General features: G+C 51.4%; 1 protein-coding gene across 1 annotated transcript in view; it reads right to left on the reverse strand.

Moving 5' to 3' along the window:
* The window catches only part of CSF1R (colony stimulating factor 1 receptor), a 33014-nt gene extending 7130 nt beyond the window's left edge, over nt 1-25884 (reverse strand). The window contains exons 1-12 of the mRNA XM_070465635.1: nt 25677-25884; nt 20568-20825; nt 19851-20135; nt 17715-17851; nt 16922-17081; nt 11168-11354; nt 8312-8427; nt 8059-8179; nt 7796-7983; nt 6085-6200; nt 556-682; nt 321-425 (exon numbers count right to left, since the gene is read on the reverse strand). Coding sequence (XP_070321736.1) covers nt 321-425; nt 556-682; nt 6085-6200; nt 7796-7983; nt 8059-8179; nt 8312-8427; nt 11168-11354; nt 16922-17081; nt 17715-17851; nt 19851-20135; nt 20568-20825; nt 25677-25725 — 1849 coding nt within the window. The 5' untranslated portion in view covers nt 25726-25884. The remainder of the gene's footprint in view (nt 1-320; nt 426-555; nt 683-6084; nt 6201-7795; nt 7984-8058; nt 8180-8311; nt 8428-11167; nt 11355-16921; nt 17082-17714; nt 17852-19850; nt 20136-20567; nt 20826-25676) is intronic.
* Nucleotides 25885-27134: the final 1250 nt, after the last annotated feature.

Here is a 27134-nt window from a genome sequence, read left to right on the forward strand (position 1 = left end):
GACATACAGATGGGAGTTGGGAGAGAGAGGAGAGGTGGTCCGTCACTGAACTGGTTTGGGTGGCAGGCCAAGCTGTGGCCAAGCCAGACCCCAGGGTGGCCTCTCGTCCCAGCCCCTTTGGGATTCAGTCAGAAGCCCTTCCACACCCAGGAGTAAGAGGGAACCTGGCACTCACAAAGGAAACAGCGGCTTCACCCCTGATCTCAGGTTCTGACAGGCTGAAAATGCGGGCAATGCCCCGTGACCACAGGACAGACCATCCTGGTGGTATCTACTACCTTCTACCCGCTCCCCCACCCCCGAGCCCCTCCTGCACTCACACTTCAGCATCTTCACAGCCACCTTCAGGACGGCATCTTCCTTGCCCAGACCAAAAGCCGTGGCCTCTACCACCTTCCCAAAGGCGCCAGCTCCAAGGGTCTTACCTGCCACACACACACACAGCCTCCTCAGGTCCTGGGGTGCCAGAGGGGCCTCTAAGTGCCCACAGGCTCCCCGCCACCCACGCCGGCCCTGTGACAGGAGGGCATGGTGGGTGCAGAGACCCCGGCTCACCAAACTGCAGGTTGTTCCGGGGGAACTCCCACTTCTCATTGTAGGGCAGCTGGGTGGGGTCGATGAAGGTGTAGCTGTTGCCTTCATAGCTCTCGATGATCTTCCAGCGCACCTGGTACTTGGGCTTCTGTTGGGGGGAGGGTTGGGGAAGGCGGGGAAGGGTCAGCCAGGTCTGCCAGGTGGGTCTGGGACATCATCCCGACCCAGGAGGACAAGGGCTGGGCAGTCCCACTGCACAGCAGGAGGAGGTGGGTGTGGCCTGCGATTTGGTGAGAGGGGCCGTGTCACCCCATGCCCATGGCACCGAGAGCCCAGTCCCTGTCAGCTTGGCCTTACCAAGGGACCATCCATTCTCCAAGCCTCGGTTTCCTTAACTGTATATTGAAAGCCTTAGGACCATGTCTGAGGGTCTTGACAACTCTGACAATTTGGTAATTCCTGAGCTAGGAAGGAGAGTGAAACTATAGGTGCATTCACATGTCCATCCTCCCATCCAAGTATCACCTGTTTTACTTTCACTTGTGGTGAGAAACATATAACAAAACTCCCCAAATCAACCATTTCTCAGTATACTGCTTGGTGGTGGTACGTACATTCACACTGTTGTGCAACCAATCTCCAGAACTCTTTCCATCTTGAAAAACTGAAATTCTGTGCTCACTAAACAACAGCTCCCTGTTCCCATCTCCCACTTATCTCATGCATTTGACCATCCCAGGGACCTGATTTAATTGGAATCATGCAGAATCTGTCCTTGTATGACCGTCTCGTCTCAGCATGATGTCTTCAAGGTTCACCTATGTGGTTGCCTATATCAATATTGCCTCCCCTTTTAAGGCTGAGTATTACTCCCATCTAAATATCCCACTGAGCACCTATTTGTTTCAGGCATCAATGACTGAGAGTTGAACAGAACAAGGTTCCTGTCCCCTGGAGTTTGCATTCTAGTAGTTAAGATAGGCATTCCACTCAAATAAAAACATATAAAGGACTACAAATACAATGGAAGACAGGTTAGGAAGGGTCCCCGGGAGGTGAGAGGGTGCTGGCCAGGGGAGCATCAGGGGAACAGAGGTGTGGATGTGGCAAAGGTCCTGGAGAGGCCGAGGGCCTGGAGGTGCCATGTGGCTGGAGGCGAGCAGGCACAGTTCTGAAGGCAGGAAAGTCTTGAGGGCTGCCAGTCACTGAGTGAATTCTCTCAGTGCCAGGAGAAACCTCCTAGGCTTGATGCAGGTGAGTGATGCGTCGGACAAAGTTAAAGGACAGATGGAGAGAGACCCCATGCACACAGCAGTGAGCAGCTGGCGCACCCACTCAGGCTTTCCATGCAGCTCCAACCAGCCGGCCGGTGGCAGAGCCTGAACAGCGGGAAGTGGCTGCCGCTCTTTCCTGCCCAGGGTGGCAGCTGCATGGGGGCATGATGCCAGAGGGTGCCCACGAGAAGTGCTGATGGAAGACAGAGTTTAGGTGGAAAGTGGAAGCTGGGGTGGGGTGGTGGTGAACACCGAGGCCTCGGATCAGCAGTCCAACTCTCTTTCCGGTCACTCGTGGGGCTTGGAGGCCAGCTGGGCTGTGTTGTTTAGCAGCTGGGATCCTCCATGGGGCACCCCCCTCGAGGTGGGGGGAGCTCAAGTGGGTGCTGGGAGGAGCGTGGCCTGTGACTGAAGTCTCCCAGGTTAAGAGAAAAGACTCCAGGTAGCCATCAGGAAGAATATCCAGATGGTAGTTTGGAGGGAAAGACTAGTTAGACATAAAAGGAAGAACTTCCAGGTTCTGATTCATAACAAGAGACTATGGGTAAATGTCAGGACAGCCATGTTAGAGTTATAACAGACAGTCTGAAATGGGACAGGAAGATTTCCTGAGTGTCAGAGGATTCAAACCCTGCCTGTGGCCGCCTTTCCAACCCAAAGGACAGAGACAGTACCAGGAAGGATTCCTTTTCCTCTCCTGGCCACTTCTATTTCCAGGAGCCACTGCGGTGAAGGCTATCTTTTCCTCCTTGCCACTTCTCCTTCCTCTGGCCCTGCAGCTGGGCCTGAGTCAGCCCCCTCCCCACTTCACCCCGAGCCAGCCGGGCAGGGGAGAGTGATCAAGGCAAGCGAGGTTGCCCGGCTGGAATTTCAGCCTCTGAATCCCAGACCTGATCACCGGAGGAAGACACCACTCTCTCCCGCCTGTCTCAGCCGCCCCCACCCCTCTTCTTGGGAGGCGGCCTCCAGTTCTGCCCAGCCTCCGCTACGCCTACACGTGGCTCTTCCTGGGAGCTCCTGCCCAGAGGGGCCTCTCCTCTGGGTGGCCTTGGAATAGAATGCTGTCAGTGCGTGCTGGCAGAGCACTTCCTGTGAGTGGGCGCTGGGCTCCACACTCAACGTGCGTCATCTCACTTATTCCTTGTAACGGGCCCAGGCCACTTCCCCTTGCTGACCGAGGTGGGCATGGAATCAAAGTCCCCACAACTCCCTGTGTATGCCTGCTGTCTGGGTGGGAGGATGCTTTCTGTCTTGGGAAGGGGAAGATCTGAACAGTTCTCACCAGAAATCTTAGGGACCCTCCTGTGCATCCCCTCTATGCCCCCCATTCCCGACAATGCTAGCCTCTCCACTGCCCCTCCCACCATCCCCTTTGCTCCTTCCCGTCACTGTCATCCTTTCTTCTGCATGTCCCTCCTGCTTCTAGCCTGCTGACTCCTGCCCTTTTCTCTTCCCCCTCAGCCCCCCTTGTCTTTCTGGGGGCCAGAAAGGTGATGACTCAGCCCCGGGACAGAAGCAACCCTTCCCCCAATTGGGGCCACCCTCCCCTCAGGCCTGGGTAGTGAGGACAAGCCAGGCTGGCTCCCCAGGGAAGGGGCGAGGCTCAGAACCCCAAGGGGCAAAGCAAAGGATACTTGGACGGTAAGCCCTCGGGCATGGCCATCATGTTAGGGCATGGCCATCTTGACTCCTGGGATACCCTCCTCCTCTTGGCCTTGGGTGGGCTCTGGGGCCAGTTCAATTTCCTAAATAGGATAAGAGGTGCCTGGGCATACACGTTCCAAAAATGGTCCCTTGAAGAGAAGGTAGAGTGTTCCCAAACAACAACTGACCAAGGGGTCCGGGCAGTTCAAGGCAGAAAGGGCTGGAGGGGGAACTGGGCCCTTCTTTGGAATTTCTGCTGGGCTAGGGAGGCAGCTTTCAGTTCCATATAAGGAAGAACTTTGCAACAGAGCTGCTCAGAGAAGGAACGGGAGGCCACGAGAGTGAAGTCCTGTCCCCCTGGAGGTGGGCGAGCAGTGCCCAACAACCACTTTGGGCGTGTAGTCAAGGAGATGCCCAACCTCAGACAGCCCTCCAATCCCAAAATGCGTGAGCAAACTCAGGTTCCCCAGTCAGCTTCCTCCTGGGCCTGGCATATTCAGTGTCCAGTCTGAGCGCTGTCCAAGCCCAGGACCTTGCTGAGTAGTCTGCAGTCTGCCAGTCAAGGTCACACGGCCAGTGTCAGAGGTGGACCCAGATCCCTGAAGACTTGACCTGGGGCCCTAGATTCTGGAGGCTGCACTCAGAGCTGCCTCGTGCTGGGTGCTGAGTAAGCCCCAAGCACCCTGTGCACCTCTGGGGCACCCCCCCGACACAGTATCTACCTGTCTACTCCAAGTCCTCTACTTACACTAAAACCCTCAAGGCAGGTGCGGGGAAGAAAAGGCAGCAAAGGGGCCCAGAGGTGGGCTATTCACTTGTAACTCCCTTCATCCTGTTGTTCACATCTCCTGAACCTTCAGGATGGGGTCCAGACCTCCAATGTGCCCCCGCCTGCATCCTCTCCCAGGCATCAGTATTTCCAGTGCTCCCCATGGTCTTCCCCACTCTGTGCACACTGCCCTCTCCCCAGAGCCACCCTTGCCCTGAATCTCCTCTTCCCTTGGCTGCCTGCCCCATCCTCCATGGCCCGACTCACCCACGCCAGGCTACCTCCTCCAAGCAGACTCCTTTCCCTGCCAGCCAGAAACCGTCCCTCCACTTCTGGCCTCCCACAGCATTCTGGCCTGGCCCTGTCAGTGCCCAACCGCACCAGAAATGGTCTTTCACATAGACTGGCAGTGAGGCTAAATGGTGGAGACCGTGGGCTCTGGGGTAGGAAGCAACTGGGATTCTTGAGCAGGTCCTTCAACCTTGCTGAGCCCATTTCCTTATTGTAGAATGCTGACTGCTCTTGTCCCTGCCTCCAGATTGCCGTGAGGGTAAAATAAGATGACTTCATATTTTGCAAAATGGTTTAGAAAATGACTCTTTCAAAACCAGCCTCTGCCATTGGCCAGCTGTAGACTAGGTCATCTGTCTCAATCTCTTGGAACCTCAATTTCCAACTCTGTAAAATGGGGTTAGTGATACTATCCACATGCCATGGTTGCTGAGGGCAGTAAATGAGAGGATGTAGGTAACACATGTCATAAAAATGCACTTAAAATCATTGCTCAATCAATCACTGATTGAGCACTCAAAGTGACAGGCAGGGTACTAAATGTCAAAGTGCAATTAATAGCAGACTTGATTCACAATAATGTTAAATAATGAAGGGGAGGGGTTTCCCAGGTGGTGCTAGTGGTAAAGATCCCTGAAGACTTGACCTAGGGCCCTGGATTCTGGAGGCTGCACTCAGAGCTGCCTCCTCATGCTGGGTGCTGACATAAGCACATAAGCAACTCCCACCCTGCCAATGGAGGAGACGTAAGAGACCTGGGTCAGGTCCCTAGGTTGGGAAGATCCCCTGGAGGAGGGCATAGCAACCCACTCCAGTATTCTTGCCTAGAGAATCCCAAGGACAGAGGAGCCTGGCGAGCTATAGACCACAGGGTCGCAGAGTCAGATACAACTGAAGCAACTTAGCACGCACAAGGCATGCTTGTGGATAGGAAGAGGATAGGGACTTCCCTGGTGGTCCAGTGGATAAGGATGCACTTTCCAATGCAGGGGACATGGGTTCGATCCCTAGACGGGGAACTAAGATCCCACATGCTGCGTAGCAGCTAAGTGTGCATATGAAACTAATAAGCCCATGCACCTCAACTAGAAGAGCCTATGGGTATCCACCAAGAGCTGGTGTGCCATGACTAAGGCCTGAAACAGCCAAATAAACTTTTTTAAAAAATAATGAAGAGGATGATGATGGTCAGGCCTTCCCTCCACTAACTCACCTGCCACCTGACAGAGACACAGGCCTGGCCCCTGGGGCCCCTCTTGTGCCCCTGGAAGCCCCAGCTGGGAGAGGATCCCACCTTCACCCTCTCCCCGACTCCCACGGCATCTTTCCTCTGTGATCCACGCCCTCAACTTTCACGGTAGCAGCCGCCTCCTGCGCTAGACGGTGAAGCCTACGAGGGCAGAACCCCAGAGGCTTAAGTCTGGACTCACGCAGCCACTCACACTAACATCCACTGGAGAGCTCTTGTCGGTGAACGACTGGCTGACGGATGAGAGGTCATGCCGGGCGGATCCGCACAGCCTGGCGGTGCTACCCCAGGGTCTGGCTGTCCCCCGCCCCGCCCAGGCTCACCTGCTTGTACTTGTAGAAAAGCAGCAGCAGCAGCAGCAGCAGCAAGGCCATGATAGACATGCAGGCCGCCAGCACCGGTGTGAAGAGGGGCTCATCGCGGGGCTGCGTGGAGGCTCCTGCATGAAGGGGCGGGGCAGGGGGGTGAGCCGGCCAAAGGGGCCTTTGAGACCGCCTGCCCCACTGAAACAGGCCACTGGCCTGGAACACAGTAGGTGCCCCCCAAATTCTTGTTGATTGAACGAGGTGTCCTCTCAGCAGGAAGCCTGCAGACCTCCCACAGCCAGGGGCAGGGAGAACCCCCCACCTCCAGCCCTGCTCAAGCCCAGCTCTAAACCCTGCCCAGACTCACAGCCTCTGCAGCCGGGGGAGCCCCTCAGGTCATGCAACCCACCCCCCGCCTGTGCAAGAAGCCTCTGGGGCTCAGCTGTGACTTGTGCCCCCCCCAATGTGGAGGCTCATTACCTACACCTCTGGCCAGCTTGGACGGAGAGACCTTCTAGAGGTTGGACTGAAATCCGCCTCTCCAGGAGGTCCCTGCGGCATCCCCGAGTGCCCTCTGGGACCACACACCCCTCTGAGAGTCTGAAAGCCAGACTCATGGACCCAGGTCTTCTCTTCCCACATCAGTAGCCCCAGTTCCCTTGATGTGTTGGGAAGGACCTAATTTTCACCTCCTGACCAGATCAGCAGCATGAATCTGAGACTCAGCCTCACTTCTACCCCTTAGGAGGTGCGAGAGCAAACCTGTGACTTCTCCCAAAGCCTCAGGTTCATCATACCCCAAGAGGGAAGGCAGACTGTACTAAAGCAACTTCCCAGGATTAGGCGAGGGCACTAAAATAATGTTTGCAAAGGGCTTAGCACGATGCCTGGCACAGTGTAAGCCTTCAGCAAAATGTTGGCTTTCTTATTTGTAATATAGGACCACCAGCTTGAGACATAGCCACCAGGGCATGTGGAATTGGGACTCCAAGGCTAGTGCACCAGGAGCCCCCTTGGAGCCAAGCAGAGGCCCAGTCTGTCCTCTCTGGGCCTGGCACACAGTGGGTGCCGAACATGCTTTTCAGAGGCCTGAGGGTGCTGTGGCCCTGTACAGTCTCGGGCCTTTCAGAATCAGAGAACTCACCCACATGCAGCCTTTGTGCAATGCAGAGAGGGATGTGTCTTCCTCCAGACGATGCTGCTGCGGCATTTGCCCCCCACCCCCACCGCACAGTGGCCCCGGGTGGATACGTTTGTGTCTCTGATGGAAGGGAGTCCGGGAAGGATGGGAAAGGCCGGCGAGGCTGGCCCTGGGTTGGGGGCGAGGCTGGCCCTGGGTTAGTCGCCTGTCCCCGTCTCCAGACTCTAAGCCCAGGGGAGGCCCTGCTCCCCTGTGAGTCTCAAATGCACACCTGTGAACTAACAAGTCAGCTCAAGTGCAGGAGTAAGAGCGGAGGGAGCAAATTAGGCTGCCGCTGCTTTCTCTCGAGATCTCTGCTTCCCCTCTGCCCTTCTCCCCCCTACTACTCCAGCCCTCTGGGTTCTAGACTGCCTGTCTTGCAGCCTTTGGTCACGAGGGACCTAGAGTCGCCCACGGAGAGCTAGAACTTGGTATGGCTGGGATCCGCTAGGTGCTGGAACTCTGGCCCTTCGCTCCCATGAGTGGGTGGGGGTAGTTCCCTGGGCGCCCCCCTCCTGTCGCAGCCTGGAGCAGGGGTCCAAGGCTCACCTATGGAGATGGGCCCCAAGGCCCCGAAGGTGTTCCCCATGCTGTTCTGGGCCCTGCACTCGTACGTCCTGTTGTGTTCCAAGGTCCCCGGGGTCAGCAGGCTCTGGACGGTCACCTTGTGGAAGGGCTCCTGGCGCAGGACGTCAGGGTTCGGGTCCTCCAGGACCAGCACGTGGGTCTTATCACATCTGGGAAGCGCAGAATGTGGTCAGAGCTTTGGGGTGCCCAGCCCCCGAGCCCAGGTGAGGAGGGAGGTCACTTACCTGTTGGTGTGGCTGCTGCACTGCACCCACGTCACATTGGGCCGGGGATACCCCGAGGCTTCACAGAGCAGGGCTTTAGAGCCATTGGTAAAGGTCCACATGACTTCTACCTCTGGGGGGTCTGAGGTAGAGAGGGCCTGAGTCTCCTCGTCTGACCGCCCACCCTGAGCCTTCTCTGCCCCAGCCCAACCTCCCCCAGCTCGTCTATCTGGGCCACCCCAGGAACCCTGTATCCCCAAGCCCTTCTACTCACATAGAAGGGTGAGTTCAAAGGTCAGGTTATCCTCGCCTCCGGCATTTCTAGCCTGGAAGGAGTAGAGGCCAGCCTCGGAGGGCTTCAGGCGAGGCAGGGTGAGCTTGGAGGTGTATCTGTGTGGGTGAGGACAGAGGGTTCCAACAACCACCTTAGAGGGGGTGGCTTTATCTTTGGTCAAGGGTCTGGGGCACGAAGGCCTTGGCTGAGCCAGGTACCCAGGCTGGGTCCACTGAGACATGGAAAAACCACCAATCTGATTTTCTTAATTGCCTCTCTCATCCGCAAAGCACTTCAGTTCTGAGATTTAGTAGAGGCGGTGTCTGTAAAGTGCCGATGCTGGGAGGCACCTCTCTAGCCTCGCTGAATATATCTCCTTTCACCACCATCACTGGGCTAAACAGTCCTTGCTGAAAACGCCAGTACCTGGTCAGCGTCTATTCCCAAATCACCAGCCCTGCCAGGAGGGGGCTTTGAGAGGGAAGGGAGGCAGGATGCAGCCCTGGGGCTCCAGAGACCAGGGCTCAAGTCCTAGTATTGCATTTCCCAGCTGTGTGACCTTAGGCAAGGATACTTAACCTTTCTGTTCCTTTGTTTCTTTTTCTGTGAGCGTGACACTTACAGTAATTAATTCACCAACTCAGCCTAAGGGTTAGAGGGATCTGTATTCTAAGAGCCTGACTCATTGCAGACATTTGCCCCTTTATTGGAAAATATCTGCAGCCATTACTATATTAAAACCCATGGTATTTACTCAGCCAGTTCGTTGGCATATAGAACCCCTCTAACAGGTGTCAATTCTTGAGATAACTAATACCTACTTCTTAAACTGAAAGAATTTAACTTTCTGCATGAGTCAAAATCACCATGATGAACACACCTATCACATGGCCTCAGTTTGGTGCCCTGTGCTGAAAGGCCCCAGATTACCGAGTTCAAGGACACCTCTCTGGTTCCTTTCCACAGTGTCCCTATTGCTTACAGACCCCTGAGACCTATCCATGGATCAGCCTCCTTCCAGGGGTCTGCAGACTCCAGTTCAGAACTTCTGCTTTAGCAGAGAGGAAGCTAGAAATCCTGGCTGGAAAGGACAAGAAAGGAACTGGGAAGAGGAAAATGAGGACAAGGGAACATCTTTGTTGATTCTGATGATCAACAAACAAGAGTCCAGGAATCAAAGAGGTTTGGGCTTCCAGAACTAGAAAGAGAACTCCAGAGAGTTTGGGAGTTGGAAGATGCCCAGGGATTATCTACCCTAGGTGGCAAGCAGGTCTCCTTAAGTGAGCCAGTTATGATGGAAATATAGCCTGAAGACTGTATTGAGGACTCTGAGGCTGCATTTAGACACTGCAGGAAATGGTTCAAAACTGAATTAGGGCTGTTCATCACAGCTGTGGGAGGAGACGTGATTGCGTGTACACCACATATTTGCTGTCCTTAAGGGAGCTGTCCTCATTCAAATGGTAGAGGAATAGATAAAGAGAATGTGGTATGTATATACAAAGGAATATTACTCAGCCATAAAAGGGAATGAAATTGGGTCATTTTTAGAGACTGTCATAGAGAGTGAAGTTAGTCAGAAAGAGAAAAATAAGTATCGTATATTAACACATACATGTGGGATCTGAAAAAATTGGTATAGATGACCTTATTTATAAAACAGAAGTAGCGACAGACATAGAGAACAAACATGGATATCAATGAGGGAAGAGGGAGATGGGATGAACTGGGAGATTGGGATTGACATATATGCACTATTGATACTATGTATAAAATAGGTAATTAATGACAGTGACTGTATAGCACCCGGAACGCTACTCAATGCTCTGTGCTCCTGACATGAATGGGAAAGAAGTACAGGAAAGAGGGGATGTGTGTATACAAATAGATGATTCTCTTTGTTGTGCAGGAGAAACTAACGCAACACTGTGAAGCAGCTACAGATGGGAGTGTGTACCTGCTCAGTTGTGTCCAGCTCTGTGACCCCAGGGACTGGAGCCTGCCAGGCTCCTCTGCCCATAGGATTTTCCAGGCAAGAATACTGGAGTGGGTTGCTGTTTCCTTACTCCAGGAAAAGTTTTAGAAATAGAACCGGGCAGAGAAATTATTATTTTCACACTTGTTATCAGTGTTCCTCCCTAGGGAAGAAACTCTCTTGTTTAGAAAGCACCTGGTTAGGTCACTTTGGACAGGAAAGAAAGACCCTGAGGAGAGAGTCCACAGGAGACAAAAAGACATTTCTAAGTAGGATGCTGTGCATGTAGAGTAAGCAGGACTCTGGGAGTTGAGGGTGGGGGCGTGCACAGGCAGACAGACCTTTATAAGGAGAGTTTTGATCCAGTGGAGAAGAGTAGCTGGTGAGAAATTCTCAAGGGTGGATGGCCACAGACTTTTAAAGAACTTTCGATGTATCTGTGACTGAGATATTAATTCCCTCTAGTCCCCCAAACCTGTGTGTGAGGCAGATACCTCATGCAATTGCCATCAGGAGTGTGACTCTAAGTGGAAATCATGGGGATGGTCTTCTGCATTTGGATTAGTCACAAAAGAGGAGAATGCATAAGCTCGGGAGAACCTGGGTGACTGTCAGAATGCACACACCCAAAAAATGGTAGAATTCTTGAGGAGGACATTTAATTTCCCAAGGATACAGCACAGAGGCTACACTAGTGTCATCTACATCTCAAACACAGATGACTGACGTTGAGGCTCTACATAGTCAAGAAAACTGAGACCTAGAAACGGGAAAGGACCCACCCACTGGTCAAGGTTGACAGGACCCAAATGTGCTGACTCTCGGTTAAAGTGTTCTCTGTCTGGCTGTGGGCCTTGCAGATGGGAGCTAGTGGGTGGTACCTGTATGTGTCTTTGGTGATTACAAAGTTGAGCTTGGGCTGGGAGCCAAAGAAGGGACCCTCATAGGTCCAGTTGAAGCTTTGCAGGCTTGGGTAGGCCTCCACATTGACTCTGAGTTCGAGCTTCTCACCAACGGCCACCTCTTGGAGGAGGTTCTGCTCAGAGGTTAAGTTCAAGTAGGCACTGTCTGGAAAGCAGAATGCACAGAAATCTGGCATGAGTGGGAAAATGTCCGCCTGTGTGTTCATTTGGTGATCTGCCTGTGGATCCAGTCTTTCAGCTGGACTCTCCCTGAGTACCTAGCATGTGCCAGTCACACAGACCTGACCTATAACCAAAACTTGCCCTCTCTCATATTTTTCCCGCCACTCCTGCCCCTTTCAAAAGCCCAGGGCTTTAAACTCTTCTTCTCTCCAAGTTCCTGAAAGAACCTGGGCAAATTTCTATCCTCCTTGTCACCTCTACCTCTTTGTTTACATAATAAAGAGATTAATAGAATATATCTATCGCATTATAACTGTATAAAGTGTTTTCTAGCAGCTAAAAATGTCCCCTTTTCTGGCAGTAGTTTATAGTTCCCCTTTTTCTGGTAGAAGTTTAATCAATGCAACTTCCATATCCAGTTCTAAAGTGGGCATGTCATGAGACAAGTGCTCGGACCTGGTGCACTGGGAAGACCCAGAGGGATTGGGTGGAGAGGGAGGTGGGAGGGGGGATCGGGATGGGGAATACATGTATATCCATGGCTGATTCATGTCAATGTATGACAGAAGCCACTACAGTGTTGTGGAGTGGTTGGCCTCCAATTAAAAACAAAAAAAGTAAATTGAAAAAATTCAAAATAAAAACTTGAAATAAGGTGATTAAAAAAATAAATAACTAAAGTGGGCATGTGACCCAGGCCAGCCAATCAGGGTAATCTGTGCCCTTTGGACTGTGGTTGGTTTGGGGGTAGGAATGAGTGAGTCCATGACACTCATTCCTATTATTCCTGTTGGGACTGGAGGAAAAGAGAAGCTTCCATTCCACTGGGGTTTCCAAGCTTGGTGCTGCCCCACAAGAAAAATATAGAGCCGAGGGTTGGGAAGCAATAGACCCTTGTCCACATCTGAACATCAAAATCCAACTGTCCCAGAAGCTCATACCCATGTTTTGTTTTGTTTTGCTTTAGCTATAAGGCCAATAAGATCCTCTTTTGGTGAGGTCAGTTTGAGTTGATTTCTGCTACCTATACCTGAAAGATTCTTGACTGGTTCCTTCTAATTAAATGTTGCATGAATTAAAATCAAGCTACGCTGATTGAATTGCAGGCAAAAGAGAGGTACCCCCATCCACAGACTCTCCATGCCACTCATGGATGCTTCTGAAATGCTTTCTTAAAATCCCAAGGCTTTGTAAAAATCCCTGGACTAGATCATCTCACAGGACTCCTTTTCTTACTCAAGTCTATGAAATCTAAAATTCACTCTTCTACTCTGTGACGTTCCTGCTCAAAAAGCCAACTCTGATTCCCCATTACCTCCACTATTCAGCCTGGCATTCAAGGCTCTTCTCAATGAGATCTCCCTATGATGTAAGTGAAAGAGGAGAGTGAAAAAGTTGGCTTAAAACTCAACATTCAGAAAACTAAGATCATGGCATCCAGTCCCATCACTTCATGGCAAATAGATGGGGAAGCAGTAGAAACAATGGCTGACTTTATTTTTTGGGGCTCCAAAATCACTGCAGATGGTGATTGCAGCCATGAAATTAAAAGATGCTTACTCCTTGGAAGGAAAGTTGTGACCAATCTAGACAGCATATTAAAAAGCAGAGACATTACTTTGTCAACAAATGTCCGCCTAGTCCAGGCTACTGTTTTTCCAGTCATCATGTGTGGATGTGAGAGTTGGCCTATAAAGAAAGCTGAGCACTGAAGAATTGATTCTTTTGAACTGTGGTGTTGGAGAAGACTCTTGAGAGACCCTTGGGCTGCAAGGAGATCCAACCAGTCCATCCTAAGGGAGATCAGTCCTGGGTGTTCACTGGAAGGACTGATATTGTAGCTGAAACTCCAATACTTTGGCCACCTGATGCGAAGAGCTGACTCATTTGAAAATACCCTGATGCTGGGAAAGATTGAGGGTGGGAGGAGAAGGGGATGACAGAGGATGAGATGGTTGGATGGCATCACCAACTCAATGGACATGGGTTTGGGTGAACTCCAGGAGTTGGTGATGGACAGGGAGGCCTGGCGTGCTGCGGTTCATGGGGTTGCAAAGAGTCGGACACAACTGAGCGACTGAACTGAAGCCCATCTAGCCATGGCCGCTCTTCCTATACAGATGTGCACACACAGACACACACACAATTCTCCACCCATCTTGGTGTCCTCATAGCCCCAGAACACCTCACAGTAGTTCCAACCTGGGCTCTTTGCTCAATCCTTTCCTCTACCAGGAACTCCATATTCTTCCTTTCTTCTATTTAGATCTTTCTCATTCTCTAAGACTCCCCCATCAGGGAGACTCCACCCATCACTCCAGGCTAAAGGAGTAAAGGCTAAATCCCTCCTCTTGGTTTGTTTTGCTTTTTTAAAAACTGAGGTATAATTGATGCATAATATTTGATAAGTTTCAGCTATCCAACAAAGTGATTCACAATTTTTAAAAGTTATTTTCCATTTAAAGTTATTATAAATGATTAACTATGTTCCCTGTGTTGTATAACACATCCTTGTAGCTTATTTATTTTATACATAAAAGTTTCTACCTCTTAATCCCCTACTGCTATGTGGCCCCTCCCACCTTCCCCCTCCCCACTGGTAACTGCTAGTTTGTTCTCTGTGAGTCAGCCCCTTTTTTGTTATATTCATTAGTTTGTGGTATTTTAAATTTTTAAATTTATTTATATTTAAAGGATCTTTTCCCCCAAGTTTTACTTATTTTAATTTTTTGGCCGCATCCTGCAGCGTGTGGGATCTTAGTTCCCCAACCAAGGATTGAACCCACAGCCCCTGCATTGGAAGGTGGACTCTTAACCACTGGACCAGAAGGGAAGTCCCTTTGTGGTATTTTTAAGATTCCACATATAAGCAATATCATACTGTACTTGTCATTCTCTGTCTGACTTATTTCACTTAGCAGGATACCCACTGTGGCCCTTTGAGATTGTACAGTCATTAGGCACCACACCTACTTCGGGCTTCCCTCGTAGTTCAGTTGGTAAAGAATCTGCCGGCAGTGCAGGAAACCTGGGTTCAATTCCTGGGTTGGGAAGATCCCCTGGAGCAGGAAATGGCAACCCACTCTAGTATTCTTGCCTGGAGAATCCCATGGACAGAGGAGCCTGGCGGGCTACAGCCCATGGGATGGCAAGAGTCGGACACGGCTTAGTGACTAAACCACCACCACCACCACACTACTTCATGCATCTGGGCCTCCCTTGGTAGCTGTCTTCTCTCTCCAAGCTTGTGAGCTTTGAGGGCAAGGCTGTTTTCTTCTCTCTTTCTCCCTTAGTCAGCCAGTCAGCCATTCATTCATCCAAACTCCAACCACTTCCTATCACCTCCACCATATCCCTCCCTATATCAAGCCACCATCACTTCTGGTTCAAACTAGCAGTAGTTTCCTAACAGTTTCCTGGCTTCTACCCTCATCTCCCAATAGACAATCCTCAACAAAGCACCAGAAAGCCATATTACGTCTTATACCCTCAAGTCAGATCATGTCACTCCTTTGCTCAAACCCTCCAACGGTATCCCCTCTTTCTCAAGAGGAAAAGCCCAGGTCTTTATGTTGGCCTCCCAGACCTTCCCCTTCACCTCTGACATCATCATGTACTACACTTCCTCTCAAGCTCCACCCAGCCACACTGGCTGACTTACTCCTTGCATGTGGTGAGCTCGGACCTGCTTTAAGAACACTGCTTGCCCTCTGGCTGAGGGTCTCTTCCCCAAGATTCTACATGGCTTGGTCCTCCACCAACTTCTAGTCTTTGCTCAAATGTCAGTTTCCCAGTAAGTCTTCCTTGATGATCACCCAATTTTAAACTGAAAACCCTATCAAATTATCTTTTTCATAATTTACTTTGTTTATGGCTTGTCTTCTCCCAACTAGAATACAAACTCCATGTGGGCAGGGCATTTTCCCTCTCATTTGTAACTGGATCCCCAGCATTGAAAACAATCTGGAGGGAAGAGTGGAGGAAAACACATCTGCTAAGTGATTACTGTAGGTCTGCACTACAAAATGGGTAGGATTAGACTCCGTAACTGGGAGACAGTTCACTGTTCTCCTCTCCTGCCTTCGCCCTCAGAGCTGCCGGCCCAGGATGGGCCCACAACAGAGCTTAGGTGCTCCTGCAAGCCTGATGTATTACTTATTCTGTGAGGGTAATGATTCTTAGGCTCGCCCTCCCACCTCCCCTCGGGCTCCCAGCTTGATACATGAGGTATGGCCAAACTGAAAGCACTCTGAACCTGTCCACCCTGAAGAAGCTGCCCTCTGCTCTGGAGTCTCAGCCCAGTGACTGTCACTGCCTCCTCCCCAATCACTCTGGTCACCTTGGCTCCTTTCTGCTTTGTCCCAGCAGCCATTGCCCCTCCTAGATTGTTTTGGATAACAGACTCTCCGGGGTCGCCACCATAATCCAGCACCCTTCGCCATCTCTGGCCTGGAGCACCGTGTTAACTGCCCTGATGGGTCTCCAGCCTCGAGTTTCCTGTGCAATCCACATGACACAGGGCTGAGCTTTCTCAAATGACATCTCCTCAGGCACACTGAGCATTTACTCTGTGCCAGGCCCTGCCCTAGTTAGTTCAGATACAGTCAGTGAATTCTCAGAGCAAACCTATGAGACAGTTACTGTTAGGATCCCCATTTTGCAGATGGGGAAACAGTTTAAGCAACCTACCTAAGTCACTGGTGGAGGCAGGCTGGAATATGGCTCAGGACTGCGGGCTCCTGACTACCACTCCTGCTTCTGTGCCATCTGATCTCATCACTCTCCTCTTAAAACCTTTGACGCCCGCCCACCAGAAATGATGCAAGCTACCTGTTCAACTTGCTCTCAGATACTACCCTCAGCCCCGCTTTCTTGTGACCACCCCCCCCACCCCCACTCCTTTACGTCCCTGCTGTTGTAGGTTTCTCTGGATGTCTCTGTTGCTCTTGTTCTCTTTGCCTTTGAGGCTTGCATATGCTGTTCCCTCTGCCAAAAGTGCTGTTCCCTTTTCTTCCCCTTCCTTCTTCCTGGCTAACCCACCTCCATTCTTCTGGTCCCAGCTTAGATTCCATTTAGTCCAAGCCTTTGTTGGGGAGTCCCCCTTGGAGTTCCCAGGACACTTCAGGCTTCTCCCATGCCCACCCAGGGTGACTGCTGTCTGTTCACATGCCCATGTGATGTGAGTTCCAGGGATGAAGGAATGAATGAATGAGTCCAGGAGGGAGCAAAGTCCATAAGGGAGCAAAGTTCAGGAGGGAGCTACTGGACATAAATCCCAAAACACAACAAAATGATGCTGGAATGAGATGCAGCCGTGTACTGTGGGATCTCCAAGGTGGGAGAAAGGGAGAATTCTGAGAGAGGAAGAATCAGAGGGCTGACACAGACATGGCTTCTTAGCCAGGCTGAGAAAAGGGGGATTCTAGTGAGCTAGTCTAACAGTGTCTGCTCCATTTTTTTAAACATCAGCTCCTTCTTTCTCAATCCCCATATGCACCCCCTCTTGCTCCAGGATCCATGCTGACCCTCCCCCACCACTCCGATGCTCACCTACCACCCGGAAGACCATGGAGGTGGAGTGGACGCCCCGGGCATTGGTGGCCACGCAGGTGTAGTTGCCAGCATCTTGGAAGACTACATGATCGAGTTCGAGGGTCAGAACTTTTTGGTAACGGTTGTCACGGAAGTCGGATTGTTGAGAGATTGCGAGCTGCAGCCAGAAGGAACAGAAACGCTGAGGTTGTTTAGGAATTACAAAGAGCTGGGTTCTAATTCTCAGTCTTTAAGGATTACTATCTGCTTTTCTTTGGGCTGAGCTGTGAGCCTTAGTTTCTTCAACTGCAAATTGAAACTGACACTGGCCCATGCTCCTAGGGTTGTAGTGAAAAGTAAGTGAGATGGAACATGCAAATGGCATAGGACTAGGCCTGGCCTGTGGAAGGTATGGGGAGGAACTGTGTTCTTAGAAGCAGCCTAATGCCATTTCCTCCTGAGAAAACCCCCCTCTTCCTCTCTCTAGAGTTGTTCTGAAGTAATCTTTACATTCCTGGGCCTCAGAGGTGGCCTTGGAACCCCTTGCAAAGTCAGAAGTGAGCTGACACATGCCTCTTGTCTACAGGCTAGGACAAAGGACTTGCGTCAAGAGGGTGGAATACTGCCTCCTCCGTCTCCCATCACAAAGTGTAGATGCAGGAGCCTGAGACTTGCTTCTGCATCATCTACTGACCAGCAATGAGACCTTGGGTGAGTTACTCCCCTCTCTGGTCCTGAGCTATGCCCTCAGCTCCAAGTGCCAGGAGGACAGGCAGACCCACCTGCCCCACGCCCGCCCCCAGGGACTGACTTTTGTGTCTCCACGTTGAAGGAAGACGTCAAAGTTGACATCAACATCGCTGGCTGAGCACATGATCTTGGCAGTCTCTCCTTGAATCCGCACCAGCTCTGCAGGCTCCAGTGTCAAGGTCGGAGGTCCTGGGATGACTGAGGTCAGGAGAAGGCACCCATGAGCACCCAGGCCAGAGCTGTCACTCTGTTTCCTGACATGGGCCCAAGCTCCCTTCCCAAATCCTGGGAGGCAGCCATGACACCTCAGTTTTCCCTGCAACAAGTCCCATCTTCTAAATGGACCTGGAAGAGTCCCCTTGGCTCCATCACCAGTGCCTCTCCCCAATCACATCCTTCCCCTCTGCTCTGGACTCCCGCAGCCACCTGGAAGGCCTCCCTGCTTCCTCATAGCAGCCAACGTGAGCTCCTTACAAGGAAGATTGGATCACGCTCCTCTCTTGTGCTAATGATGTTCAGCGGCTTCTCATCACTCTCAGACTAAAAGCTGCAGCCCCTCATGCCTCCCCAGACCCTGCTCCCGACCTGTATGCACTTGCCACCCCTCACTGCTCCGCAGCCGCCACGGCCCCTCCCACCTAAGACGTGCCCTTCCTCTTCCCTGTGGGAATGCAGGATCCATGCAACAACCACACTTTGACTGGTTGTCCTCATCTTCACATCTTCAGCTCAAACATTCCTCAGAGGGGCCTCCTGTCACAGGTTAGCTGAATTAGCTTTGGACTTCCCAGGTGGCACTAGTGGTAAAGAACCCACCTGCCAATACAGGAGACGTAAGAGACTTGGGTTCGACCCCTGGGGTCGGGAAGATCCCCTGGAGGAGGGCATGGCAACCTGCTCTAGTATTCTTGCCTGGAGAATCCCACGGATTCCCCTGACCAAATCTCTTCAGCTTGGTTTCTTGTTCACCACATTTACTTACTTTCTCTCTCATCCATCATCCCCAGTAAATGAAGGTGGTATCCCTAGCAGCTAACCCAGTGCCTAAAACATACTGGTAGTGGTTTAATTGCTCAGTTGTGTCCAACTCTTGCGACCCCGTGGACTGTAGCCTACCAGGCTCCTCTGTCCATGGGACTCTCCAGGCAAGAATACTGGAGTGAGGGGCCATTTACTTCTTCAGGGGATCTTCTTGACCAAGGAATCAAACGCAGGTCTCCAGCATTGCAGGCGGATTCTTAACCGACTGAACTATGAGGGAAGCCCTAGCTGATGAATTAACATCTGTGGCTGTTGTTGAAAGATAACCTGACTCAGTTTCTCAGGGTCAGAAGTTAAGGAGCTCACTCATGTCACAGAGTCAAGGCGAAACGAGGGCCCTAGAATCCCTCTGCAAGCTGGGCTGTAGGAAAAGGGCCTGCCTGGCTCCTCTGCACACAGAATGGGTTCCCTTGGCTTCCTGGACAGGTTTCGTGGGCTCAGGGCACAGGGCCTTGGGCCAGCCCTGCCACTCTGACCCTGGCCTCATTACAGGTGCTTGCTTCCTGTCTCAGGCTCAGATTCTGACTCTGGGGTCCTGCTGACTCTCACCAGTCCTCCCAGAAGCCAGAATCCCATCTACCAGCCCAGCAGAAATGAGGTGGGAGCAGACAGGAGAGAGACTTCACCACCCTTGATGCCTCCCAGTCAGAGGCATCCCATGCGTCTGCCATCATGACACTCCATGGCGTTGCTCACGGTGCCCCTCTCTCCTGTGCTCAGCACCCAGCACCTGGTGGGCCCTGGGTAGGAATCCAAGTCTGAAGGGGTGGGAGAGCTTCAGGACCGCCTTCCATTCCTGGAACATCCGAAGCCTGTTCCCAGCTCATGACTGTGTACCTGCTGTTTCCCCCTTCTCATAATTCACATTTCCGCTCAAATAAAATGTCACTCTCTCCACGAGCCCCCCCACACACTCTATTCCACCACCCTGTTCAGTGCTTTTCATAGCCTATTTCATGACCTGAGACTACCTTGCCAGCTGAGTTATCAGCGTACGTGCGGTCTGCTTCCCAGCACCTGACACCTCTCAGTCTCGCTCCAGCAGGTGCCCCGTGGACGACACAGGCATGACTGGAAAGAAGAGGTGAAACGAAGCACCCACCCTTACTTCCCCTCCGGCCAGACACCAGCTCTTGGGTCCACCCTGTCCACGCACCTTTCTGAACTTTAAGCCGGATGCTGAGGGCCTTCACCATCCTGCCAGCCACCCGAACGCTGCACTCATAGTCCTGGCTCTCAATGAACTTGGCCTTGTGGATGGTGAAGCCGTACCAGGGCGAGAAGGAGTAGTTGGTTTGGCGCAAGACAGGCCGGCCGCGCACCCGCACCAGCGAGACGCCCGCCTCCAGGGCCGGGTCAGTGAGCAGACAGGGCAGCAGCGCGTCCCTACCCTCCAACACCGTCACTTCCTCGGCCAGGACCCTCCAGGGCCGAGCAGGGTCTGGGGAGCATGGAGATACAGCGTTACAACTGCCCCCCCCCACCTCTGCCAGGCTAACCGGTCCCTGGACATTGGTGCCAGTGAAGCTCAGAGATGTTTTTCATTTGCCTGAGGTCACATAATACCAAGGAAGCTCAGCTGATGCTTGGGGGCTCTGAGGCCAGGTCCAGCCCCACTATTTAATGCTGTGTGATCTTGGGCAAATGACTCAACCTCTCTGAGCGTCTGGAAAATGGGGAGGAACAAGAACCTTCTCACAGGGTTGCTGTGAGGAATGAAATTAGAAGCACTGCCACAGGTCCTTGTTTGTGGCAGGTTCTCAGAAAACCTGGAGCTGGCTTATGATGGTTCACGTCAGGGCCCAGCCCTCTTGGGCATTCCTGGTGGGCTGTGCTGGGCTCGTCCTCTTAGGAGGGGACTCATAGTCCTCACCTTTGACGTAGAGGTGGATAGTAGCAGTGCCCGCCGAGGGGTCTCCAGGCTCCGTGCAGCGGTACGTTCCCGTGTGTATGAAGGTGGCATTTTTCGTGGTGAGGATGCTTCTGGGGGCATCAGAGTCCAGAGTCCAGTAGGGGGAAATGGGGCCATCCCACTTTACGCTGCCATTGCCCATACATTGCAAGGTCACCGCTGTGCCTGGCTCCACCACCAGCTCAGGGCCACTGGGCTCTATCACCGGGACCCCCTGACCTGGTGATGGGAAGTGGCAAACAGAAATGAGGGCTGAGGTGACACCCGTGGGCTGTACCCTGCCTCTGAGATGGGTGCTGCTCTGGAGGGTGCTGCTGGTTCTGGGGTTCAGCTATGACCTGCAGGATCACCTCGAACATGTCCCTGCCCTTCCCCGGTCACTCACTCAGGCCCTACCCCAAACCTTCTGTGATGGACTGACGTCTCTGATATCTCTGAGAGAAGGGGACTAGGGGCTTTCTCGGCCTCCCACCCAGCCACTGTCCCATGAGGGCTATCCCAGCCTCTGGCCTTGGCCTTCCTGGCCATGACTGCGTCATTCTCCCCAGGAGTGGGCTCCTTCGGCCTGATGTAATAAATGGCCTACATTCCTGCTACGAAGTCCAGCACCTAGCTCAAAGAAGGGGCTTCAAACAAGCAAAAGTGAAAGTCACTCAGGCGTGTCTGACTCTCTGCAACCCCGTAGACTATAGCCCACCAGGCTCCTCTGTCCTTGGGATTCTCCAGGCAAGGAAGAAACAAATGAATAGAATGTTTGTGGCAAAGTGCTCTGAATTGATTCACATGAGGAAGAAGAAAAAGGGGCTTCCCTGATGGTCCAGTGATTAAGACTCCGAGCTTCCACTGCAGAGGGCATGGGTTTGACTCCTGGTGGGGGAAGATCCACATGCCACATGATATGGCCAAAAACATAAAAATGCATATACCTTTAAAAAAATATTTTAAAGAAATAAAAGAAGAAGAAAAGGGGTGCGGGATCTTAGCATAGCAGAGTTCAGAGTCTTCTGGTGTGCCTTCTCTCATCACTGGACATCTGGTCTGTAGCACAGTGGAGAGGTTCAGAGGCTCTGTGCCTCAGTTTCCCCACTTAAAAAATGGGGACCAAATTTGTTCCCATTTATTGGGATGTTGGGAGATTTAAATGCACAGAAAGCTTTAGAACATCACCTGTCACCAAATATAAATAACTCAGCAAAGGTTAGCCATTCTATTTACTATCTAGTCTACCACCAGAAGCCCACCATAACATCCCAGCCCTGCTGTGTTTACTAGGGAGACAGTCTCTTTTAAGGAAAATTTTCTTGAAGGAGAAAAGAGAACTTGAAACTCATCTCAGGCCCTCCGGGAAGAAGGCCCGTTGTCTCTGCAGTGTCAGCACTTTTCCAGGGCCTAAAATAGGGGTAAAGGAGGGAAGTGAGAGCCGATTCAAGGACTTGGAGGGGCTGCCAGGCGCCCTCCAGCCTGTGCAGGAGGAAACACATTGCTGGCACCCGGCCTAGCCCCCGTTTCCGCTCAGCCTGCAGTCCTTCTCCCAGAGAGGCTCTCACTTCTGCTTCCTGGCCACTGTCCCCTTTAGGGGAAAGACCCCCTCACCCCCTGAAACAGGCAGTACCACCTGCTGGGCACAGGCATGTCCCAGGCTGTGGGACCCAAATCTGCCACTGACCTACGAGGTACCCCCCTACTGAGTCCAATCTATCTGTCCCAGTGATGGGGTCACAGACATCCCAACCCTGAGGGAACTAGGGAAATTCAGGGACTCTTCATCATCTTGCACAAAAGCTTTTTCTTAAAAAAAAAAAAAAAAAAAAAGTATATTTATTTATTTGGCTGCATCTGGTCTTAGTTTCAGCATGTGAGATCTTTTATTTGGCTGCATCAGGTCTTAGTTTCAGCACGTGAGATCTTTTGTTGCAGCATAAGTGCTCTAAAGTTGCGATGTGTGGGCTTAGTTGCCATGTGGCATGTGGGATCTTAGGTCCCCAACCAGGTATTGAACCCACATCCCCTGCATTGGAGGGTGGATTCTTAACCACTGGACCACCAGGTAAGTACTGCACAAAAGCTTCTTAAATGGGCCTTTCCATCCCACTGCACCCTGCCCTCACCACAAACCCCAGAATCAGAAAGATCCTCTCTGTCAAATTATTTCAGGATGACTTAATTTATGTTTTGATTTTGTACACATCAGAGATGTGCAGGCTCTCTTCCCAAGCTTCTGATTCGCATAAAGGATGGAGTGACCAGAGAAATACTGCGGAAACCAACACCTGGGGGTTGTAGCCAGGCTTCCCTGTGCTGCTGACCACCAGGGAGAGGGGCAAACATCATTTTGGGCAGGCTGCTGGCAAGTCCCAACAGAGCAGGTGCTGGCTTATTACTGCTGCAGCCATGCAGGGCATGGGGTGGGGGTGGGGTACTGGAGGGAAGAGCTTGACTGTGGGCTCATGTCAGCCAGTTGTCACTCAGTCATGTTTGACATTTTGCAATCCCATGGACTGTAGCCCGCCAGGCTCCCCTGTCCATGGAATTTTCCAGGCAAGAACACTGGAGTTGGTTGCCACTTCCTCCTCCAGGGGATCTTCCTGACCCAGAGATGGAGCCTGAGTCTCTTGCATCTCCTGCATTGGCAGGAGGATTCTTTACCATTGGGCTATGCCAACCTGGGTCTAAAACTTGGCTCTTCCCTTGCTAACTAAGTAGACTGCTTAACCTTTGACCCTTAACCTTTGATCTGAATTTCCACCTCTGAAAGGTCCTGGGAGGATTCAAGGAGGTGATAAACAACCTCTGCCTGAGTCAGCTCTCCTGTCCTGTATAACTGCTTCAACTACTACCCTCCTTACCTCCTCTCAGATCCTGACACTCTCACAGCTGAAGTGCTAACTTTCAAAGGTCACAGCCTACGCCTGTCATATCCCCCGGTCTCAGATTCTGTGACTTATATTCCGCTTCTGCCCCTGCTGGGTCTCACAGGTGCCTTCTCCCTCCCCCGCCCTTCCCCTGTCCTCTAACTCCAGCCTCGGCCTCCTGGAAGTGTAGTCAGAGAGGCATTATCTTATTTTGTCCTGTTGTCTCTAGCATTCATGCAGGACAGGGCTGACACCCTCAGCTTCCGCTCCAGCTGCCCACTGCTGGCTTGACTGGAGGGAAGGAAAAAGCTTGCTCAGGCCTTTACTCCCTGGGTAGGGGCCGGACCCCTTCTGCCCCTTCACCCCGCCATCTCTCTCCCCAAACCTTCTCACCCCCTCCCACTTGCTTGGGAGACCCCCCTCATCATCAGCTGCCAGGGTGTGCCCCCACACCCCCCACCTTTCCCCCACACACACACACACACATACATACACAAACATATACACACATACACATACAAAAAATACACACACACACACACACACACACACAAACATACACACACACAGCATGCCAAGGTTTGGGGCACAGCCTACTCCTTGGCCCAGAGTCTTAGCAAGTTTCTTTTGGTCTCTAGGATACACTAATTCTGTCCCTTAACTTTGTCTTCACTGCCCCTCACTCATCACTGGTCTACTGAAAACGTAGGCTTCCAGCTTGCAGTCCCCATTTCTTCTTTCCTTGCAGGCGAGATGCTGGACAGCCCCTCCATCCCCCATCAGTCTCCCACAGGCATTTTCTGGGCAGGAAGATAGGACAAAAGAGTGAAATAAAACCCACAAAGCTTTCTAGGATGAGGGGAATAGTCTCTATCTTAATTGAGATGGTGGGGACACAAGCTTATATACTTGTCAAATCTCATCACAGGGACACTTAAGAATCTGTGCTTTCTACTACATGTAAATTACATCTCAACAAAAGAGGACAGACTTGCAAGCCCAGTGGAACTGATTGGGCCCAAAAAAGCCCTTCAGTGGGCCAGCTCCTCCTCAGGGACCAGACACACCTATTCCTCAGAGTCTTGCAGCCACAGGACTGTGGGAAGGCCGGAGATGCTGCTGCCTTCCTACCCCACCCACAGTCCCCATCCTTCCCTAGAGTTCCTCCAGATATGCAATAAAATTTAGGGACTTCACTGGTGATCCAATGGTGAAGACTCCACACTCCCAGTGCAGGGGGCATGGGTTTGATCCCATATGCTGCACGGAGTGGCCAAAAGAACTTAACATGTGTTTGTTGGGCCTACTGTAGATACGAGTCCAGCACACAGCCCCCAGCTTCAGTTAGGGACCCTCCTAGCAGGAGATCCTGCATCACTGATGCTGTTGGAGGGATGGGATTCAGGTGGGGTCTGCTCCATAGCTCTCTGTCCTGAGGCCCCGCAGCCTGTGATTGGGAGGATTTCAGCCTAGCAGACCCTCAACTGTCCTCCTCCGAGACAAGCTGCTAGTCCTGTACTCTCTCATCCAAAATTTACCTCTCCTGAGCCCTGGGCCACAGAGGCTAACCTCTTACCTCTCCTTCTGACCTCTTGCCCAAGCTGCCCAAGGAAGGACCATTGCTTCTTCAGATCCCTCCAAGTCATATCCTGCCTAGTTCGCCTCGTGAGTCCCAGGCTGGCAGTGCCAGTGGAGCCATGAGGGGCTTTCTGGGCCTCTCTGCTCAGTGTAGGTCTGGACCAGCGGCACTGGCATCTCCTAGGAACTCACTGGTCATGAAGAATCTCAGGTCACACCTGAGACCGACCGAGTCAGAGTCTGCACTGTAACAAGATCCCTGGGGGATCTGTGTGCACAGTGGGGTTTGAGGAGCATTTTGACTGGTCCATCACCCCCAACAACATGCCACTGATCATTCAGTAGGCACTAAAGAGCCCTGAGGGCATAGGGATGTGTTCAGGACACATGGACAGTCACCCATCTGAGCTGGGTGAGATCCACAGCCCTAGCCAGGCTGGTTCCACCCCATTCATACCCTCTTTCCCCTCCACTGCCTTTCCGAAGCAGACACCCACACACCCGCAGTCCAGGGCTGGGAGATGAAAACACAGAGTGGGGACCCCTAGTGAGGGGCAGAGGTTTACAGAGTCCTTCCCTAGGAACCCTGTCACAACCCTCTCACCCCCACTACCCCCCAAGGCTCTGATTCTGCTCTTACCATGCCAAGCAGTGGCCACCATCAGGATCAGCAGGGTCCGTGGGCCCATGGCCTCAGCAGGAAAGCGGCAGTCTGATGTAGGGCTTGCGGATGGGCAGAGAACAGGATTCTCAGACACTAGCTCTGACGGGACCAGACCCGCTAGACATGTGTTCTTCTCCACTGGCACTGGCTGTTTGTCTTGTTTTCCTCTTCCTTCTTCTCCTTGGGCTGATCCCCCTCTTCCTCTTTTAGCTAGGCAAGGCAACCACAGAGTTTGGAAATCTTGGTTAAAGAAAAAAAAAAACCAAAATAAAGACATGACCCCCAGGGGGCGGGGTTGGAGTCAGGGTAGGACTGGCTAAGTTTGGGGCCCTTCCGAAACCACCTCTAAGGGGCCCTGAGAGAAGAGACACGCCCAATGTTAGACAGGCAGTTGATTGTACACACGGGGGTCTCCAGAGCAGCAGGGGGCTCTTGCTAAGTGGAAAAGGAAGTTAGGTTGGTCTGGACAAGCCTGATAACAGATAGTATCAAGAAGCTTCCATTTACAGGACACTCACCAGCCAAACCTTTACATACCACTGTCACCTTTTGTTCCCACAAAAATTTTATACAGTAGGTACTGTTATCATTCCCATTTTACAATAGGAAAATTGAGGTTCAGAGAGACCAAACACTGTAAACTTGCCCAAGGTCACACAGCTACCAAATGGAGGTGGAATTTGGATCTAGACAATCTGAAGAGGATAAGATTGAATAGCATCATTGACTCGATGGATATAAATTCGAGCAAACTTCGGGAGATAGTAAAGGACAGGAAAGCCTGGCGTGCTGCAGTCCATGAGGTCCCAAAGAGCTGGACATGACTTAGCAACTCAACAACAACAACCTGACTATAGAACTGCCTTCTTCTGGACTAATTTTTACAAAAGGTTAAACTGTGCTGCTGTACTTCTAAGAAAATTAGCATTCCTCTGCCCCCTTTCCTGGATGCAATTGCATTTACCACTTTTAGTTGATTTTTTCAGTGTTTTTATTTCTATTTAAATGGCTATAAAATTAATTCTAGAATCTAAAAAAAAGAAAAAAGAGCTACTCAATAAACATTGATCCAGGAAAATGATTAATCTTTCCATAGACTTAGAAATATAAGTATTACAAATACATTTCTGTCTTAGCGAAGTGTTTTGAACCTTTACAAATCATGAAAACAAACTAAAAGATGTAGAAACTCTGACCAGACCTATAAATATCAAAGAGATTCAATCAATCAATAAAAACCACCCAACAAAGAAAAGCACTTAAAGAATTAACCCTGATTTGTCTCAAACTCATTCAAAACAATAGAAGATGACTGGGCAATTCACAACTCATTCTATGAGGGCTGCAGCAACTGATTCCATCAACAAAGAAGGATATCATAAGAAAACTATAGATGAATTTCTCTTATGAACCTAACTGCAAACATACTCAACC

Source organism: Odocoileus virginianus, chromosome 3, assembly GCF_023699985.2.
Source record: "Odocoileus virginianus isolate 20LAN1187 ecotype Illinois chromosome 3, Ovbor_1.2, whole genome shotgun sequence".
NCBI lineage: Eukaryota > Metazoa > Chordata > Mammalia > Artiodactyla > Cervidae > Odocoileus > Odocoileus virginianus.